General features: G+C 40.9%; 1 protein-coding gene across 1 annotated transcript in view; it reads right to left on the bottom strand.

Annotated features, from left to right (window-relative positions):
* PTPRG (protein tyrosine phosphatase receptor type G) overlaps positions 1-20,839 on the bottom strand; it is a 390,155-nt gene that overhangs the window by 88,629 nt on the left and 280,687 nt on the right. The window contains exons 7-8 of the mRNA XM_058844737.1: positions 9,742-9,899; positions 5,408-5,600 (exon numbers count right to left, since the gene is read on the bottom strand). Of these exons, the coding sequence (XP_058700720.1) occupies positions 5,408-5,600; positions 9,742-9,899 (351 nt within the window). The remainder of the gene's footprint in view (positions 1-5,407; positions 5,601-9,741; positions 9,900-20,839) is intronic.

The raw sequence follows: 20,839 nt of genomic DNA, 5'->3' as shown, positions 1-20,839 counted from the left end.
CCATTCCTGCTGAGGTATTTAAAGAAAATAAATAGTTAAATTTTGCTTTAGCCACCCTGAGTTAAATTTTCAATAATGAATAATTTTAAATTTACCTTCACTTTGTTGTTGTTTTGAATATGTTACATATTACTGCGGAGTATTTTTAGTAATTTAGGTTTGACTAAAACATAAAAATGACATTCTGCAAGAGTAGGACTTCTCTGCCTAAGACTCCTAGACTCCCAGAGAGAACCTGAGGGCATGAAGAGACTGCAAAGTTGTTTTGAGACAGTATTCATAAAACATGGGCATTTAGAAAGCAAATTACTGGGAGTAATAACAGAGGCTATAAATGAGGCAAATAACTTGTTCTCATTCAGAAACACTGCTGCCATGCTCTAGACTATCTGCCTCAAAGTGTTGATGTCAGTATAATGAATCTCTGGACCTTTGATTGCTGCTGCATGGGAGGTGCACTCCAATGCTGTGCAGAAAGGCAACACCTTTACAGAAGGCTGTATTTTCATTTCTGACATCAGGAGCCATGAAATGGTGAATAAGAGCTAAACTGCTCTGCTTGAACAGTGCAGTAGCTTTGGCTGCAGACTGCTGGCTTGAGCCATGCCTCCAGCACAAGGCATGCAGAGAGAAAAATCCAAGTTTTCAGTTTTCATCTTCTATCCATGTTTTAGTGGCATAAATTAAAATTAAATTAAATTAAAAGGACTTCTAAACTGTGAATTACTACCACATAACAAAAAACAGTAAGGAAAATGATCACCTGTACAGTACTAGAGAAATGTCCCAGCTGTTAATTTTGAGTCCAAAGCTAAGTTTTACTGGAGTGAATTTATGACTGCTCATTATTTAACTTAGTCTAGGCTTGTAATTACAGATGGTACTCTGAGGTGAAATCCCACCGATGGGAAACAGCATCATTTGAGACTCCAGCAAAGAGTAATCAGACACCTTTGGGAAAGTAATCAGGCATCTGTGAAAGAAAATTCTGATGTCAAGAGCCCCTCACATGGGATGCTTGTTTAAGTGTTGTAAGGCATGCAGCACATTTAATGAGATAGAAAGGTTAAAGGGTTTTTTTGAGTGTTAAAAAAAAAACATAAAGAAACAACATTTGATGTAATCAGGAGAAAAATAAAATGGGAAAGCATTGTTGCACATTGGGTACTTTCAGAAATGAGGAAATGAAACACCTTTTCCTCCTGAGTTTCCATGCCTACACCTTTACTAAAGCAGGTAATGTTTTGTCAATACAGCTCTGCTTGATGGGACAACATGTGAAAGTAGCAAGGATTCCCTGCAGACCCAGGTCCTTGAACTGGATGGACTTTTATGTAAGAATTCTGTTTGTCCCTGGAGAGCAATGTACACTATTAAAGCAATAAATAATTAGCAATCTCTCTACCAGAGCTGCTTGAAAGTGGCCCAGGAGCTGCAGGAGCACAATATATGATGTAACAGAGCAACACAGTCCTGAGCCACAGAGAACAGGCCAGAGAAGAAAGGAGGCAATTTTAACAGAGATGGTCTGGTCCAAAAAGTCAGACACTGACACAGTCACTGATAATTACAGTATTTGATGAATGCTTTACAAATACATTCTTGGCTTAGAATGGCTGTACAGAGAACCTCTAATTTTTCAAAACTTTACATAAATTACTATTGCAACATGAGTGAGCCCTCTTGTTAAATGATATCTGCCTGATTTAACAGTATGAGCCACTGCATAGATTGTATCTCTGAAAGTTTCATCTTAAAAAGTATCACTGTACAAGGGTTTATTATCAACCCACCAGTTGCTACAATTACATAGCTGAACAGTATTTAACCTGGATGGTGTATTTTGGAAATAAGATCTTTAAACATCATCTGTATGGTTTTTTGAAATAGCTCCAGGGTCAACTTAAAAATTAAGCTCAGCTCATGAGCTCTGATTCAGCAAAGGTCTTATGCATATGCTTTTATTCCAGGCATACAAGCAGTCCTCAAGAGATCTGTTTTAAATCAGCTTTTGCCAATAGGAGGAAGCCATGAGATAATGGAATAAAGGGAAACTCATCTTGTTAAACTCTGACACAAAAGAAAATCTGGAGTTTTCACTTGTAAATGAAAAATCAGACCTATTTCAAATTAGCTAAAATATTTCACCATCTCGTATTGTGATGATTGAAAACAATGCCCCTCTCTTCATTGCCTCTTTCGAATTAAAACAAGAGAAGGGAGAGGAGGGTAACTGCAAAGCAAAAGGCTGGTAACATTCATACTGGTTAACAAACTGGATCCAAATTCACTGACCTAAAACAGCCTTTCCCAGAAGACATTTTATTTACCAAATGCCACCACTTTTGGGGCTTTGCTAAGGAAATACTCAGAGGACTGGTATAGAGTGACAAAGCTTTCCTCCAGTGTATCTGCAGGTTACGCTACTGGTCACAGTTCTGTGATCTGAGATAGCTTTGATAGCTGAGAGAGAAGACATTCCTCTTTGGTCCCAAACTGTTCAGGATGGCACATTTGCCAATGGACCACTGCTTTGTGTTGATCTGAAACTCCCTATTCACCAGGGAATTCTGAAAATTATTCTGAACATTATGCAAATTGTTCTGGGCACATTTTCCTCCAAAATAAGAAAGGCTTACATAATGAATGCTACACTGTTTTCCAGATTAGCAATACTGCCCACAGACTTAATAGAGTGTGACAGAGGAAACAAATTGCAAAAATTCGCACTGACAAACACAGCCAAACTTACCCTGCAGAGCTGAAGACCATCACAAACCATATCACCTTGCAGCAAGTAAAAGACACATTTTCGTGACCATGCCTTTTTCTACAACACACAAATCAGGAACAGGGAGGGCAACAAGAGTCACCATGTGACAGCCATTGGTCACATTTTCTAATGCAATGTGGAAAGCATTGAGGTGCAACCAGGAGGTATGCAGAAGAATATGCATAAAATAAATTTGTTATGCTAACCTTCCACTCTTCTGTACTTGTATGCAAGTCTGTCTGTCTGGAAAGCACTCCATGCACTCGGTTCCTCACTACTTTTGCATGAATGACACTGCATAAAGTGGTACTATATTTACTAGCTGAATAAACAACAGGTTTTGCTTTCACTCAAGAATTATGACTTCAACTCATTTTATTTATATGTCAGTAGTTCAGAATGTGCAGTGGACCAGGCACATCATCACTGTTCACCTTTGTCAAAAAAGAGGCCAGAAACATCCATGTTGTTGTATTTCTGGAACAGCTATATCTCATCCCTGTAACCTTTGGAGGATATACTACAATCATTTTGTGTTAGCAACTCTGTGCCAACCTATTTATCTTAAGTTCATGAAAAAAATGCACCTGTTTTCAGTGTCCCCTGGTGTGCACCCAACCCAGAAAGTGACAAACAGAGCTGGTACAGAACGACCGGCTGCCCAGCCATTAGCCTCCTAGAGCAAAAGCTGAGGGGAGGAAGAAATCACCAACTCCAGCCTCATCCCTGCCATCAGATGCCATGCTGAATGTTGTCAGACCATGGGAAATGCATGTCCCCCACCTTAGGGTCTCTCTTGTCACAAATTCAAATTCCCAGGCAGGCACGAACACAGAGCATTACCTGAACATGATGGCAGAGGACTCATAGAGAACCTGCTTAGGAAACCAGACCCCAAGAACCAAACCCCATAAACATGGACTAATGGTTGTGCTGGTCCCTTGCTCCTGTAGACTGGCTCATCTCATGATAACTAAGCCACACATGCTTGGTTTTTAAAGATCAAAGTCATGGTGAATCTTTCTGGTTATTCAAAGTGCTCTTTTGGTTTTGACAGCTGCAAATTTAGGATCAGCCCATTAACTAACCAGTCTATTAACTATAGACTTTAGTGTTTGTCATGCTCTGACAAAATTGTGTGTTTCAGTTATTTACTGTGGTGGTGAAAATCACCCCAAGATTTTTTATAGTCTTAAAAACAATCCAGTGAGGTGAGAAATATGCAGGTGGTGTGACCAAAGCAGTTAAATCTCCTTGAATGTTATATCAGAGGTACCTCGGCTGCACTCAAAATAAAAACAAGTCAGTTTTGTCACTTTTAACATAATGTAACTCATTAACTTTCATCACTGTTCTGGGTAAATAATATGTACAGAGGATATAACTGAAGAAATTACTGACACATGTTGCTGTTACAACACTGATTGAAAACTACAGGCCAGAGCATCCGAGCGTAGCAGGGTTTCTTCATTCCCAAGATCTCCTTCTCACTTCTGATGTAAATTCTCTGTCCCAAGGCTGCCTTGTACATGAGGTTTGTGTACGTGTATATTATATATATAAATAAGCATGCTCAGAGAATAATGAGCCCTGAGAAATACACTCTCCCAGCACTCTCTTGGGAGGGTGAGGTTGCTGAACGCAGCTGTTTTCATGATTCACATCCTCTAAAATCTGCACTTTCTGTGCCTGGCCAGGTGAAAATGCCAGGTAAAAAAGGGAAGCTTGTAAATCTGCTTAGCTGTTGCCTTCTGGCAAACTGCCCCTCTCTTCTTTACCTCTACTGGTTAAGCAGCAAGCACTTTGCAAGACTGAAGACTGGAAAGTACATGTGATTTCTTCTACCTATAAATAACATCAGTCAATAAAATAAAGGCAAATAAAAGTAGTAAATGATATTTATTTCTAGTCTTATTTTATCCAGAACACATTTCTCTCAGCATTTCTGATGTGCTCTTCTAGCCAGGGCTGGCTGTGCCAGTGCAACAGGAACCTCCCTCCACCCCCCTCCCTCCAGCTCATTATCTGGTGTCTGACAGAAGCAAGCGCCAGCTGCTCTACAAAAAGGCACATGAAACACTTCAGCAAGACATTAGAAAATCACCTGCCTAAAAGGAAGAGATTATTTTCCTCCTGTCACCATTACCAACAGACTGATACAAACGTTGAATTAAAAGGTCAACAGTTCTTCACAAGTCTTGTTACTGAAGAAATGAAACCCATAACCACATCTAGATACCCTATTTCCATTCAAACACCCAGTGCCTCAGTGCTAAAGGGGCTGAATTTTTACCTCTGAGCTCGGCCCTTTGGTTTTCCCTTTCTGTCTGGCATCTCCACAGCTCTACAGCCAGCTGGCAGAAACAGGGACATTGCCAGTTTGAGATTCATATTTTGTGGCTTTGAGACCCACATATTCTAAGGCTGTATTGTCATGGCACCTTGTCACAGTGAGTCTTCAGTATTTGCAGCATGAGCAGAATTAGTTAATTTATTGACACATACCAACAAGGAATGCCTGCCCAATCTGCATTATTTCTTTGGTGGCTCACAGCTGTTCTTGACACCATTGGGTGACAAAGTAGACAGAGAAAAATCCCGTTAGTCGAGTGTAAAACATTAAATATAACCCACCTTTGGAAGCTTCTGTGCCGAGTGGATTTTCCAAGATGTCTGTCATATCTTGGTTCCAAGCATCCTTCACAGCAGACTTGGACACCTTCCTGTTGTTCAGGTTTTGCTGGGGCCGGAAGTTATTCCTCAGGTACTCCACAGACTTGACATGGTCTTGCTGCTCAGTGGTAAAGATGGAGTAAAATGCCTCCAGCTGATTGCAGCCATCATGGCAGGGGAGAGAAGGGACATTAATTAAAAAAAAACAATGTAGTGGAATCCGGGTGGCTGATAAGACAGCAAAATGGAAGGAAGTAAAATGTTGATGCCAGGACTGATAAAACCATGGGAAGTCAGACTGCCCACTGAAATTATTGCCAACCACCTTATCTCAGCACAGGGCTTATCCTGCCCAACATGGGAGAAAGCCTCCTAGAACCTGTGGACATCTGTCACTGGCAAAGAAACATTTGCCCTTAAGATCCCTTTTGTGTGTGACACAGCCTTGCCAAACCCTCCTCACGGCTGGCACCGTTTTGTTTCACAGTATCACGTCAGAAAGTGCTTCCAGGCCATTCCACACCAAGAACTTTCTCCTGGATAAGGCAATACTTCCTTATCTCTGAATACCTTACGAAGTTTAGCTGCCAGGCTAAGCTTCACAGACAGCTCATGCAGCACTTTTAGGCACAGCTAGCATATACTCCTCTGGGAATAAGTTTCTTCTGTTGGATTCAGATCTGAGCTATTTATAAGAAAACGTATTACCTGTAAGAAAGAACTGTAATTGGAAAACTTTTCTGCTACTTTGTATCTTAGTGTTTCTTAGGAAAAAAAAATTCCAGCAAACTAAGGTGAAAATATTTTCAGCTGATGTTTTTCTCCCAGTTATCAAGGTAGGTACAGCATTTACTGTTACCTTGTTATCATTCAGGACAAAAACTAGAATTAGTTATGTTGCTGCTGGAAGGATGGAGCAAGACAGAGCAGAGACGGAATCAGTCCTGGTATTGTTGGACATCACATCAGTTACACATATTGATAGTATGGATTCTGGGAGCACAGAATCTGGCCCAGGACTTCAAAAAGGGACTTGAGGAACATTCATAGCTTAATGACAGGTCACTGAAACTTACACACTTTTCATTTAGTGCGTCTGCTCTAAAAGCACTTGAGAAGCATGTGAACCCCAAACTTTAAAACTGGAAGAATTATCATGGCAGCCTCAGTTGATACAGCTGATAATCAAAGAAGTGTGTAACAGAGCAGTTAAGCATCCTCCACTGACTCATGAGGAACCCACTACCATTATTGAATTTCCCTTCAAACCAGTAATCTGAGTCCCCTTCAGCAGAAGGACAGCAGGGGATGAGCAGGGAGGGGTGGCCACCAATGACCAGTTCCCATTGCAGGCAAGGAGCTCAGGTGCCACTTCCAGAGCTCAGGTGTTGCTTCCAGGCTTCCAGCTGCGAATGCTGGGATTTGAATTGTACTTTTTTTTTTCTGCATCTTATATGAATACTTTATTCCCAGGTTCTCAACACTGTTCTGTTTCTGATTCTTTCAAAGAAACATCTTGAAAAATTTCAAAGACCATTTCCTAATTATTAGGAGGGCCCCCTCAAAAGCATAGGAGGATGGCTTGAAAAAGGGTTAAATGGACTGGCTTACACTTATGCCTGAAAAAAAAACCCACAACAGATGATCCTGCTACACCCTTCTATAGAAGCACATATCAAAACTCTTGTGCTTATTTACATGCCTTTGGCACTTCATGCACTGGAAGCAGTTTTGAGGAAGCCAGCTAACAGGGCTTAAGGTGACTTTATAAAAGCACAAGAACTTGGGTAGTAACTCCTTCTCTGAAGTCAAGTCTCTAGGCTTAGACATCTATGACATTAATTGAATTTTTAAACTTTGAGAGGGAACTTTTAAAATATTTTCTTCTGCCACGATACCTTGGGGAGGTATAATTGCATTTTAACAACTGCCAATTCAAACATGATTTTTAACCTTCCACTTTTTATGTGTGAAAGTATATATAAGCCATTTCAACCTCACTTTCACTATAAAAATATTATCTATGACAAATGAGAAATTAATTTATCTACAGCTGCCAGAAAAAAATAATATTCTAAGATCTGTAGTCAAGAGCTACATTCATGCTCTTCAAGGAGTACAAGAGCTCCTGTTCAGAAGAAGAAATTAAAAGCTCTTGTAAGACTATTGCAGATACAGGGAAACCTGGTCTAAAACTCTGAGTCATGCAATTACAAACCATTAAAACCTGATGTGTAGTTTTCTAAGGGCTGGATATACAAATGGCAATTAGAAATCCTGAAACTGTTATAAGCACAATGAGCTACTCTGAGGTATGCATTATGAGAGATAATGCCATGCTTTGGGTCATTGAATGCACTTAGCTTTACAATGCATCCGCAGGGTGACACAGCTTGTCCTGGTTTGTTGTCTAATTATCGGGGAAGATGATGATGATGGAGGACTGTGAATAAAATAGAGAAGCCTCCACAAATGGACCACTTCACTACTGTCCCTTTTCCAGCAAGGTATTTTGCTCAAAAGCAAGAATTTAATTGGAACAGCAACAAAGCTTAAGCAATATCACTGTCATCCCCTGGGATTACAGGCTGCTTCATGGGGTTTGTGATAAAGAAGGTTAAACTATGGCAATGGATTATGTTACACTGTTTCTGTTAGAGGAACAAATAATAATCATAGCAGTGGCAGGGTGGCAGGCCCTTGAAACACACACATCTAGAGCTACTGAGGAGGGAGGAATACTATTATTTATTCCACATGTGTTGTAGTATCAATGAAAGTCTGTCTACACACAGAATTCCCAGCCCTTCAACCACATACACATGCACAATGCCAAATTTTAAAAGGCTTGATTTGGAACAGTTACTTCTGTGCAGCACAGGAAAGGAGCTATGCAGGATAAAGTACCTTTATACCAACAGCCGAAATTGATATTTACAGTTTTATTTGCATTTGTTAAAAAAGAAAAAAGAAGTCGTGACCCACCTGATGTGCACACAGGGTATAAAACTGAGCATGGGCCAGGCCTTGCAGCCACCAAATAATAAACAGTAAACTTATTGATGTAGTGAAAAGCTACAAGGGATTGCAAGTATCCTGCAGGCAAGGACAGAATTCCAAATGATCTCGACAATCAGAGAAATAGCCTGAACAAAACAAGGGGTCTGATTCAAACGGGACCATGTGCAGAGTCACAGGCTCCAGCCAGAACCAGGGGCTGCCTGGGGGCACAGTGTGCTCAGCACTGCCACACAGCTCCAGGGAAAGCCTCCAGCAAAAGTTTCCTGCTGACCAGGAGCTGAACACGGACAGTACCATCACACTTCTGTGAAAGAGGCAAAATAACACCAGGATGGGTGGCTGGAGACATGAATCCTGACATGTCCCTCAGCCTCTGGAGGGCCTCAGCTGAAGCACTGCAACTGATTTTGAACACAGACTGTCAAAAAAAGATGAAAGAATCTATGGGAGAAGCAATGAGATCCAGAAAACAGGAAAAAAAGCCTGGAGCAGGGGTATGGCAAGTGCCTTCCATACTTCTGAAACCTTTGAGCACTACATCTTTCAGTCAGGATCACCCAGTGAACTGTTCATGTGCACTTTACAGAATTAGTAATGTAAAAAGTTTGTTTTTAGTGGCTTATGACAGATGAATAAGAGGCAAGACTAAGTCCAGCAGGTTGTCTTTCTAAATACCACAGTCTTACAATGTCAAAACACATTGAACTGGCAAACACTTGACTTCATCTAGACATTGCTTTATCAGGATAATTCTTCAAACTTCAGACACTGTGTCTATTTGCATTAAAAGCTGCTATATGCTAATTTTAAAGATTTGTGCACCAGCTCACTGAGCACATAATGGTAGCTTTACTTTGTTATAAAAACAGTTAAGCATGGAGAATTAATGGAAAGATGTCTTTTCTAATGTAATTAGTTCAAATTACTAAATCTGAGCAGAACTGAAATCACTCACTCTACTTTGAAAAGAAAGTTTCAATTAAAAAGAATAAAAGGGAACTCTATGTAACTATTTACACCATAGCTTAATTTAATCTTAACAAAAACAATATGAAATAAATCACTGAAAGGAAGCTGGGTTTCATGTTGTACTGTCTTCTCAAGACTGATGGCTCCTGTTCAGAAACAATATTAAGAGAATAAAAAAAATCACCGACACTTCCTTTTTTGTCAACAGAAATATTTGTGTTCTCCAAATTAAACCAGCAGGTTTTGAAAACACTGTCTTAAGAGAGCAAATTAAGAGATGGGCCTCACTGACAAAACAAACACACCTGATGATAAGAAATGGGCACAGGCTTCCGAAAAACGATCCACTCCACGATCTCGCTGCAGGGAGGAGTAGTCAGGGAACCTGTGTAGCGGTAGTAGCTCCCCAGAGATGTTGGCAGAAGTTCCCTCAGCACAAAGGGATCCAGAAAGGTCTCCTTCTCTGCAGGGAAGATTGACAAGCAGGATTACACTTTTTTTTAACGTGTCTTTAAAACAGACATCACATTGCTAGGCAGCCTAACAAGGTGTAATGGCAACAACATATTTTATCATATATGTAATGAAAAATGGAAGCCCTCTGTAAGAGCTGACGTGTGGTTTATTAAAAGAGCAGCCAAAATGCTAGTGAGCCCCATCCCAAACACACACCCTCCTAATCTGAACGTGTGCAGGTTTCGTGAAATGCACTTGCTACCCCACTGGTTTATGTCAGCACAGAAATAAGGCTGTAGTCCATGGTTCCAGCACTCACTACATGGCTCTCCAGCTTGATGGCAGCAAGACAGAACCCAGTGGGACACAGCCAGCCCCAGTGCTCCTGTTTGCTGCTGCCTGACCAAGGGACATCGGCAGTGTATCTGTCCCATCACTGCCAGAGGCAGAAAGGGATGCAGGAGCAGAGTGAAACCCTCAGTGGATTGCTGAGATGGAGGAGGCAGAGCCATGCTGCTCAGCCAAACTTCTCTGGGAGCTGCCAGGCAGCTGGGCTGAGGAGAGGGACACAGGACACTGCTGAAGCTCAACCTGGTGCTCAAAGCAACATCCAAGCAGTACCAGGGTGGTGCCAAACACAGCCAGCACTCCACCACAAATAGATTTCGCAGGTAAAACTGCTGCTCCTTCTCCCAGATCCAAGCAAGTACTTCCCAGGGTCCAACAGTCTGGGGACAAACCCTTTTTTCTCTGAGAATCTCCTTGGACAGCCTGAAATGCAGACCTAAGCACGGGAAGTATTCACCTGCAAATAACAGTGACAAGCTGGTAATGTTTAACACCGAGAAGAAAAATAAATAAACAAAAGGAGGGAGCAGCTGCAGGCAAGGTAATTTCCCTTCCATCCCTGAGCCTTTATCCTCTGCAATTCACGTTGACTCAGAGGCTGAAGTGCCCTCTCAGCCTGTGCAAAGGTGCACACTGCCTCGGGCGGGCTGACATGCAGGGCTCTCCCAAACATCTCTATTCCTTACTTTCACTATCCTGCATGCCTCAAACAGGAGTCCACACTTGGGCAGAGGGAACTCTTTTTTCTGTCTCACCAGAGCTGCTGAGCAAACCGACCGCCACCCCCTCCCCGCCCCAACAGAAGGGAGAAGCAGGTGGGCTGGTGATTGACACACACGTCTTCCAAATAGGATGAAGTCTGCAGAATTCACTTCCACAGCATCCCACAGTCTTCTAGAAGTCTTGATCAAATCAGGAGTTGCCTAAACCTCTTAGCAGCAGTCTGATAATCGGGGGATTTTTTTAACTCCACTGCTGCTGCACGATGCCAATGATACATATACTTCAGGTATCTCCTATTTTCTGCACAGTATCAACAGGTCTGTAATGTTTTCATAGCTTTTTGCATTCCAAAATATGAGTAATTCTATTGAAGTCAAGGCAATACTGCAACCTCTTGGTGAACAACTCCTTTCTGTCTAATCCCAGTAGATTTTGATCACATAAACAAATAATAATCCACATTTTTTCCTCATCATAGCATACCTCTGTGAGAAAAAGTGTGCTTAAATAATAAATACTAAAATATATGTGATTGGCCAAAGTTCAAAGAAATTCTAATCAAGAAGTCATAATCACTTCAAAAGGTCGCATTTAATTTGATTGGCTCATTTTTATGCAGAAAAACTTGGTTAGAAAAACTAGAAACTCAGTCACAGGACTTGCTTTCCAAAAGCAGTACACAAATCTTGATGCTGGAATTCTATTTCAGAGCTGTCTCTCTCTATCAGCACTCAGCACACAGTGGGCCACGATGAATCCCAAAGAGTATTTGAATACACCAACATCTGCGTTAACAGCCACTGACTGCACATGGAAGAGCTGGGAGGCAGAGACACATCCTGAAAAGGGCTTGCCTTTGGAATTTAAGGAGAAATGTTGCAGTTAAAATTAACAATTTAACTATTTCTAACTTTTGTAACCTTTTAATTACAAGGATGGAATCACTTCAGATGCTGGATAAAGGCTCTGTGCAAAAACACAAATATGGTATCCCTTTATCAAAGGATGGCAGAAGAAGGAAGCTCATTTTACACTTTCAAGGATTTTTGTGCCATATGCTGACAATATTATATTTTAATAATTAATTGTTCATCAAAGGAAAAGATGAAGAACAGGGATGCTAAATTCAAAGTTATTCAAATTGCAAAAATGAATAATGCATAACTTTTATATTAAATACACACTGTATTAAGTAGTCTACATTTCATCCAACTCTGTCTTTCATTTTTAAACATTTTGAACTACAATATGAATAATCAAGTAAAGGAAGCTTATTTAGACAGAGAAATACCTTATTTGAATGCAAACTTGAAGTATCCGACTGTGATTAATTTTTGGTTATCAATTAGGGAGGGTTTTTTCCTAAGCACTTGGGAAGTCACAGTCAGCTGTGAAAAAGAGTATTTCTCAAGGAAAAAGTAGCTTTGCTAATAAACAGTTTAAGTAGGGCAGGGTGTACTCGATCTAATTTTTCATGGCTACAAGCAACGCTCTAAGTTTTCATTAATGAATGCCAAAGATTAAAATTAAAAAAATACATATAATTGGATTAAAGTGACTACTAAAATAGATGATAATCAATTGATTATGCTTTAATAATGTAACAGTTTTGAAAACATATCATTCTTTTGTATCGCTTGCCATCTAGATGCATGGTGTAGAGTTTTAGAAATTGGAGTCACAAAGATCTTTCACATGAAGCTTAAAGAAAAAGGGACTTTGAAACTCCAGTGCCTGCCTGTCATATCCTTCAAGAGCATATTGAAACAGTAAATGCCATGAAATTAAAGTTCCTAAGAGCTTGAGACAGTTTTGAAAATGGCATTTTGAAGTCATACAATTTTAAAGATTTCAATGTTAAGTCAGTCGTTGTTGGTAAAACTGGTAATGAGAATAATTTCCAGGCTAAGCAAGAGCATTCACTGATTATCATAGAAATATTTTTTATATATACATATATATACACATGCAGGTGCACGTGCAAGTATAGTTTCTACTAAATGAAAAAGAGCAAGGTTGGAAAGAGTAACAAACCTTTCTTCACTGTCTTTTATTACCAGCTCCTGTTTCCCATTTACAGCGCCTGGGATGGGCATGAACTGTGTCCAGGAGGCTGGGAACAGACTGAGTGGAGTGAGGAGTTTCTAGGAGGAACAAAGTGGAAAAGGCTGGAAACTACATGATTGATGAGACAGCATTTGTGACAGGTACTAGGAAATAACTGGAAGACAGAAGCAATAAAAGACAGCAAAGGAAACGTGTTCACCTGCAAATACCCGTGAATCACTGCAATCAATGCTGCAAAACTGACCCGTGAACCCCCTGCTCACTCTCACACATAAACCAGAGCCCTGCGATGCCCTCTTCTGCTGCTCCTTGTCCTCCTCCCATCTCAGCACCTCAGTGCCCAAACAGAAATATAAACAACCAGGAAAGCAGAGCCCTAGAGATCCTGACTCTGAAGACAGACCCCCAAAGCACAGAGCATCCCCCTGGGAAAGAACAATAACCTGCTGCTGCCACCAGTGCTCCCAGATGATGCAGCAAAGAGCAGTATCCAAAATATCGCCCCACTAACGCAGTTTTATCGACAGGTAACAAACAGCAATGCTTTGTTTACAACACCAATGCTCAGAAAAAAACATGTTCACTCTAATACCTCAAAGGTAAAAATAGCAAAACACCACAGATTCATTGCTGACCATTAAAACAATGAATGTGGCATTTAAAACACTAAGTGTTCCACAGTGTGAAAGGACAATATTGTATTTCAACTCTAACATTCACAAAAAACAATTAACTGAGCCAGCTGGTAACATATTTGACCTTCTGATACAACATTCACATCTGCCTCTATGTCTGTCTCTCAACAGCAACGTGAAAAGTCACACCCAGCATATTCTTTGTTTGGGCTGAGAAATCTCCCCAGCATTTTGCATGGGACAAAGGGCCCTTTTCTGTACAACCTGACTCAAAGGCAGAGCAACTGCAGACATGCTTTAAAAGCCTGACCTAATTACACTCTTTGTCAAGTCATCACCACTAGGTCTGCACTAATACTAAATTGTGCAGAATACTGAGCAGAAGAAAAAATCAGATCTTAAACCAGATACCAGCAGTGGATCTCCATTAACTACTGCAGTTTTCACAAACTGGTGCCAACAAATATTATATTGAAAGAGCCATCAGCTGAACATTTTGCCTTCAAGGACTAACTTGCTAAAATACAGTCTGTAAATCACTGGATAAAGATAGACCTGAATTTTAACCAAATCACTAGAGTAAGAGGCTTCTTGAGATATACAGGTAAACAGCACACAACTATCTGTGATCAAAACTCTTTTAAATCTAACAGGAACTTGGATTGGACATCACAAGAAAATAACTATATGCCAAGTCCATTTATATCTCACAAAATGCTTTGGGACTTTCATCACGATTTTCTGTAAGAAAACAGGAACTTGGCTGCATTGAAAACAATATCTTAAAATGAGCTTATCTCCAAAATTAACGTATGTGCAGTGCCTGATAGGTACCCAGCTACACTTTGAATAACTGAAATGTGCAATACCAATATGAAGAGCTTTGAAAGTCTCCCAAATTTGTTAAACAATGTTATTGCCAATTTCATTTTCACAATGAGCCAAGATATTCTAAAGCTTCTGCATTCAAACTTTTAAAAAGCAAACACACAAAAATAATCAAAAGGACATCATGTTGCACACCCACTGAGCCAGAAGTTCCCAGATAAAATAAAGCAGGCAGCAAAGCACAGCCAAGGACCAGACTCATGGGGGTGATTTTAAAGATGAGATTACAAATGTTATATATTACTTTAACTGAAAGAATCATCAGATGAGTGCTTGCCGTGTAAATCCTGCAGGAAGAGCAGTATCTGACAGTCCTCTGTACTCAGGGTAATTCTTGTCATTTATTGTGCAATTATTTTTCTCACTTTTATTTAGGGTTGTTTTTTTTTTTTAAAGAGCCTCTGCTGAGCAATGTAAGGAGCTGTAAGGACACAGAAAGCACAGCATGGCAGAGAGGAGGGGAGTGAGATAATAACAGTCCTGCAGACGAATTTAATCTGAGACAACCAGTGTGAGGTACAAAAAACCAGGAGGAAGGAATAAAAAAGGTAAGTCTCTTACTCACAAAAAACCATTTCCATGCCACGTGTTGGTCTCAGGCTTAATTTTTCCCACTCCCTTTCTTAAGACAGCTTAGGAGGAAAAGGTTTAGCTGCAGAGAAAAGGTCTTAACTCTTTAAAGAAGGAAAATGTTATTCTGAACCTTTCATGCTTAAGCAGTGCTGATGCAGAGCAGCTGTTTGCATTCTAGACTGGGATATGACTCCTCCAGGTTTCAAAAAACCTAACCTGAGGCAGAGGTAATGAGGCTGGACAGGCAAGGAAACTAAAAAATAAGCACCAGCAATAGGAGGACAAAGAAACTATGATGAAGTTCAGAGGAGAGGAAGATCCCTGGAAAAAGCTGGGCCCTGGCACAGGCTAAAGTGAAGCTGAAGTGCCCAGAGGAGCATGGATTGTTCACATCTCCTCCAGCAGAGCCAGAGCAAAACCATATGTTCTCAGACTTCTCTACCCCTCATTTCTCAGCAAACATCCCCAAAACCCACCAGCACAGCACCCAACTCCTCCTCCCTGCAGATTTGTTCACATTCAGCATCCGCTTTAATTCTTAACTTTTACAATTGCAACCTTTTTTGTTTGAATTAGCTTTTCTGTGCAATCTATTAATTCCCTGTCAGCTTGCTGGTCTTTACTCAGCCGTGACCAGCACTGCTTTCTGCAGAGCAGACAGGTGAAGAACCAGAGATTTCCAACACTTCCACCATTTATTCCTTTAAATGATACAGACCCCTGCAGCTATGCACAGAGCTGCCCTATATAAAGGTGTGAACTTATCACCTCTACTCTCATCTTCATTTCCCACTTCCCTCCTCCTCTCCTTTGCTCCACAGCAATCATGTCCTGGCCTCTTTCACAGGGCTACTCTGACTGTGAACACAAGAACAGATCAGAAAACAAAAGAATATATCCAGCTCATCCCTGAGGAAAAAGAAATGCTCCTCCACGTTTCCTTCTCAGCTTAACGTATGGTGCTGCTCTCCCTTTGATGGCCCTTCCTTGTTCCAAATCGAGCTGCTGCTTTCTTCAAAGTTTTACTTTCAAAGATGAGGTCCCACGGTATCACATCTCACCTTCACCCCTCTCCCCCACCCTTCTTCTCTACAACCCCATGATATCTGGTGTAGAAGGCAAACAGCTTGTCAGGCGGTGTTATGGTTGAAGTTCAAAACAAAAGAAAAAATGTGTCATGGTGCTAATGGTGTTTTCTTGTTATTATGCCTTCTGGTGTGATAGATCCACAGGGTAACTAACACCATCTAGATTGCTTCTTTTTTAGTGCTGAATTATTTTAACAGGTTATTCACTGATTTTTCACCTAGGACAACTGGAGAGATGTGCAACATATTTATTCTCTATCCCTTTTCATTATTAAAACAGTTGTTTCCACTGTATTTTGGTAAGTTCTTCCCAGCAAGACCAGAAATTTTAGTAATCACTTGTCTGACCACTTCTGGCCCATCTCAAGGGAGATCCAAGACTACGCTCTGCTCCATGCTGGGTTCCAGTTACAGCTTTTTAAGACTTTTTTCCAACCTCCCTTTTAAATAAAAGTTCCTCTCCTCCCTTCACCCCACCTCATGTTCACAAACAAGCAACAGATGCCATTGATTCACTTTGTACCTAAGCTTTTGATCTGGTAGCACTTTGATTTTCAGAGCTCACTTTTGACAAGGAAGGGAATAAGAGCCCCATTTTTGTGACATTGAGCCTTTTCAGCTGTGGTAATTTATTTGTGCTCTAATAATAATAATTTTCTGCTGATCAGTGTATATTCTTGATGACAGTCATAGAGAACAGGACAGAGGGATGGAAACACGGTTTCCATCACCCTGAAATCTTTTCCAGGGGCCTGGGGTAGTGTGGGCCGCTGTCCCTTCTGAGAACACTTTATCTGTACAGTAAAATAGGGCTGTGGTCCTGTGCAGAGCATCCATGCCAGGCTGGGAAAAGGTGAATATCACACAGCACTGGGTGCCACCCCAGGACTGACATCAGGGAAGAAGACTCACTTTAATGCCTTCCAGGCAGCTGGTAAAAACAAGAAAAAGGCTTCTCTGAGAGGCTTACGTATAAAATGGTACCAAAAAGGGCAAACTGAAGACAGCAAAGGTGGGAAAGCACTGTTTGTGTGCAATAGCTCCATCCTGCCAGGTGCTCCTCTGAGACCTTGCTGGAACGTGTAGCAGGCAAAAGCTTTCATAGCCATTTTAATGGAAATCAACTGTGTAACACACAACCTGGTATTTCACAGTCCCCTAATCCCACAAGGGCACAATCATTCTCTCTGAAGCCTCACCAGCCTCCTCAGCCCTTGCACAAGAGCAGCTCCTTCCTGCCCTGTGATCCTCAGCATCACCAAGAAGGATGAGGAGCAGAGAGGGGCTCAGGCAGGGCACCCAGCTGAGCACATTGGCAGCAAAACAGGCAGCAGAGTCAGATGTGCAGCACCAAGACTGCCCCATGTGTGGTGCAATCACAGCCAGGCACCAGTGACTTTTTTACCTATGATCCAACTTCAGTGAGCAACACGCATCATCTGTCCCGCCAGCCCCAGCATTGCTGAAAACCCTTCCCACCAGTTTTCCTGATGAGAAGAGCATTTCTAGAGGAGCTAAAAAAGACCCCCAGCAATCAGAGCTGAAAGACGCTGGCAAGTCAGCATCAGAAAATCCAAATCCCACCTGCTTGTACCCCATCCCTTCTCCAGGGAGGGCTGCCCACTCCCAGCTGTCAGTCCTGGCTGGGCTCTGTGGCAGACACGCTCTCCACGTGCCCTGTGGCAGGGAAAGAAGGAGTGAGAAGAGCGGGCACCTGGCTAGCGGGAGGTGTGAGAAATCCCTGGCAGAGCACAAAACCAAAAGCAATTTTAAAATCAGCGACAAGCATTTGACAGCTCCTGCAAGAGCCTCCTCGGCATTCCTGTGCTGCTCTTTGAGGGCAGATGCAGGAGCTGGGGAGAGGTGTGGGAACATCCCGTTCAGCAGGAAGAACACGGGGCAAACCCCAAAGCATTATCATAGATCTAGACATCATTTGGCAGTTTGGTACACCATGGTTTCCAGCTAAGAAACCTTATATGGATGCTCACATAAAATTAAGTTTAATGTGGCCATTAGGATTCTACAAAATTATGCCTGGAGATGAGGAAACAAAATCAACTGAGTAGCAACTAAGCCTGTATTGATTTTTATGTGTATGTTTCCCTATCATTGTTACTGAGCTGGTGACACTGTGAAGGGCACAATTATTTATGTTCCATCAAATTAGTAAGTAATTCAAATCCCTGATGAAATATCAAGCAAAAATTGCTTTCACTTCTACAGAAAGTACATCTGACTTTGGCAATGTTTGCATACCCCTGGAAGGGCAATGGAGGAATACAAGAACTTCACAGAAAAAAAGAAAAAGGATACAAAAAATTTTTAAAAACCCCATCTCGTCATTCATGAGTACCATTGCTCTATCCACCTGAATCTGTCACCACTATGGGGACAGGCCAGTGTGGGAGCCCTGTACAGTGTCGTGCATACAGGACCAGGCCTTCTAGTAAATGACAAAAAGAGGATGATGAGGGTTTGTGTGGGTGTGCCATTCCCATGCTGAAAACTGAATGAGTGAGAGGACGGAGTGACTGTTCAGCAGAACCCAGGAAACATGCTCTGCCAGGTGGAGGGAGAGGGACAAGAAAACCTCCATGTCTGTATGTATTCTTAATTTTTACATTATATGCATGTGTGTCTCTGTATTGTGACAACCACCCAAAACCAGCGTGGTAATGGAAATGTTAAAAAATGCAAAGAAACGTAAGGTTTTAATTTTGCCTTCTTTTGTTGGATTCCTGCTTGATCCAACCACTCTATTCAAAAGCCACAAGAGTTTTCCACTGTATTTCAGCCAAAAAGTCCATGTTGCCTTAGGGTCCCAGTAGAATGCAGACACATGGAAGACAGGAAGAAGCTTTTCAGATAAATTCATAAAACTGTGCTCATGTAAGATGTAAATAAATCACATCAAGAAAAAAAATGTGAGAATCTGGAAGAAAACCCTCACATCTTTACTATTATTTTCTATAATTACATTAAAAGAGAGATATGAGAATTCTTTACTGAAGCGTTCTATCAATATTTAAGTTAAAGAGAATGATCTCTTTCAACAACTGCCTTGCAGGAGGAAATTCCTTTACTCTGACCACCAAAAGAGCCTTAGAAAAGGCCTTTAATCAGGGCCTTTGAAACAGGAAGGAAAGCATGATTTTCCTCTTTTTCTTCCTTAATGTTTTGAAAAGGAAACAAGCTATTGAAATATATCAAGTGATTTCCTTTACTTGAAACACTAGCAGACTTCAGTGCATTGTGTGCAAAACAAAAATAAACGCCTTTTATCCACCCTGATTCTGCTGTGGGTAAGACAGCACAGAGATGGACTTGATCATTATGGGGTCAGGGAATCACAGCCTCAGGACAGAGTCACATCCTACCCAAACAATTAATTTTGGGAAAGGAATAATCCTCTTAGGAGATGTGTGGTATTCCATGAGTGGCTGTTTTGTCTGTGAGAAGCAAGACAGGGAGCAGAAAAACCTGATGAGGTGGCTAAAACACTGTGTGCTTGCAGGGGGTTGGGAGTCTTGGAATTGAAAGCAGGTAAAGAACAAAACTAAAGAGATCCCAGTCCAGTTAAATGGCAGCTTGGCTGCAGCGTCCAATTACACAGACATTGAAAAAAACCTTGCAGCCTAACGCATCCCAGTTTTGCTTTTGCTGGCCTGTTTTGTTATCCAGCAGCAGTGAGGTAAAAACTTGTATTTTTGTGAAAAACCACACCAGTTCTTCAGCTCAGTGTGTTGTTTTTATTTCACGGCAGAACACTGCAATCTATAAGCAGAAAAACCTAAGGAAAATTCTCTAAATGAAGGACTTTATGGCATGTTATCATTTAACCCGTTTTTCACTGTGTTTGGATTTATTGGCTTTCCCAGTTGCAAAGTTAAATGATTCTGAAAGGAGAACAATTAATCCAAAATCCTATTTGTTTTAATCTAACGCTGTCAACTAGTTTTAGGTTTGCAGTCAAGAGAAAAAAAGTGTCTGTTAAGCTCTACAGCACTAGCTAATGTCTAAAGACAATCCTCAGAAAAGGTGCAAAGATGTTTTATCACAGCACTATAGATGTAACAGAGATTTATTATTTTACTGAGCACCATTCCAGCAGATGCCTTTTGAATTACAATGAGATTATTAAAACTTTACAAATCATTATTTTAAAACCTGACAAGAGTACTTTGGGAACCAGAGCATCTTGATGTCATTGCTGATGATACATTACCTGTGGTAAGGCTTCAGGAAAATTCCCAAATAAAAAATTGGTTATAAAAGTATAAAATATATTAATATTTATTTTAGTACCTGCTATAAGTTCAAGGATAATAGGTATATGCATCAGAACAGCTGAATGATCGTATTTATGCCAGCATTAGAAAGATGTTCATCTGCTGAAAAGTTTAATTAATTTTCATAGATAGTTAATTTTCTGTTTCATTATCAGTTCCCTAAATTTGAAAGACAAATAATTTATTAACAAATAGAAACTTCAGAAGAGGTGTATTTTTAGAGCAAACAGAAGATAAATAACAGAGTGAAGTATCCAGGCTGCCTTCGAAGGTCTAATATGAATGATAGATTGCAGCAGGTTGTGATTGATAACTTATGCATTCTGGAGCACT

The sequence above is a fragment of the Poecile atricapillus genome, chromosome 9 (genome assembly GCF_030490865.1).
Source record: "Poecile atricapillus isolate bPoeAtr1 chromosome 9, bPoeAtr1.hap1, whole genome shotgun sequence".
NCBI classification, from domain to species: domain Eukaryota; kingdom Metazoa; phylum Chordata; class Aves; order Passeriformes; family Paridae; genus Poecile; species Poecile atricapillus.
This window is presented reverse-complemented; position numbering and strand designations above follow the sequence as displayed.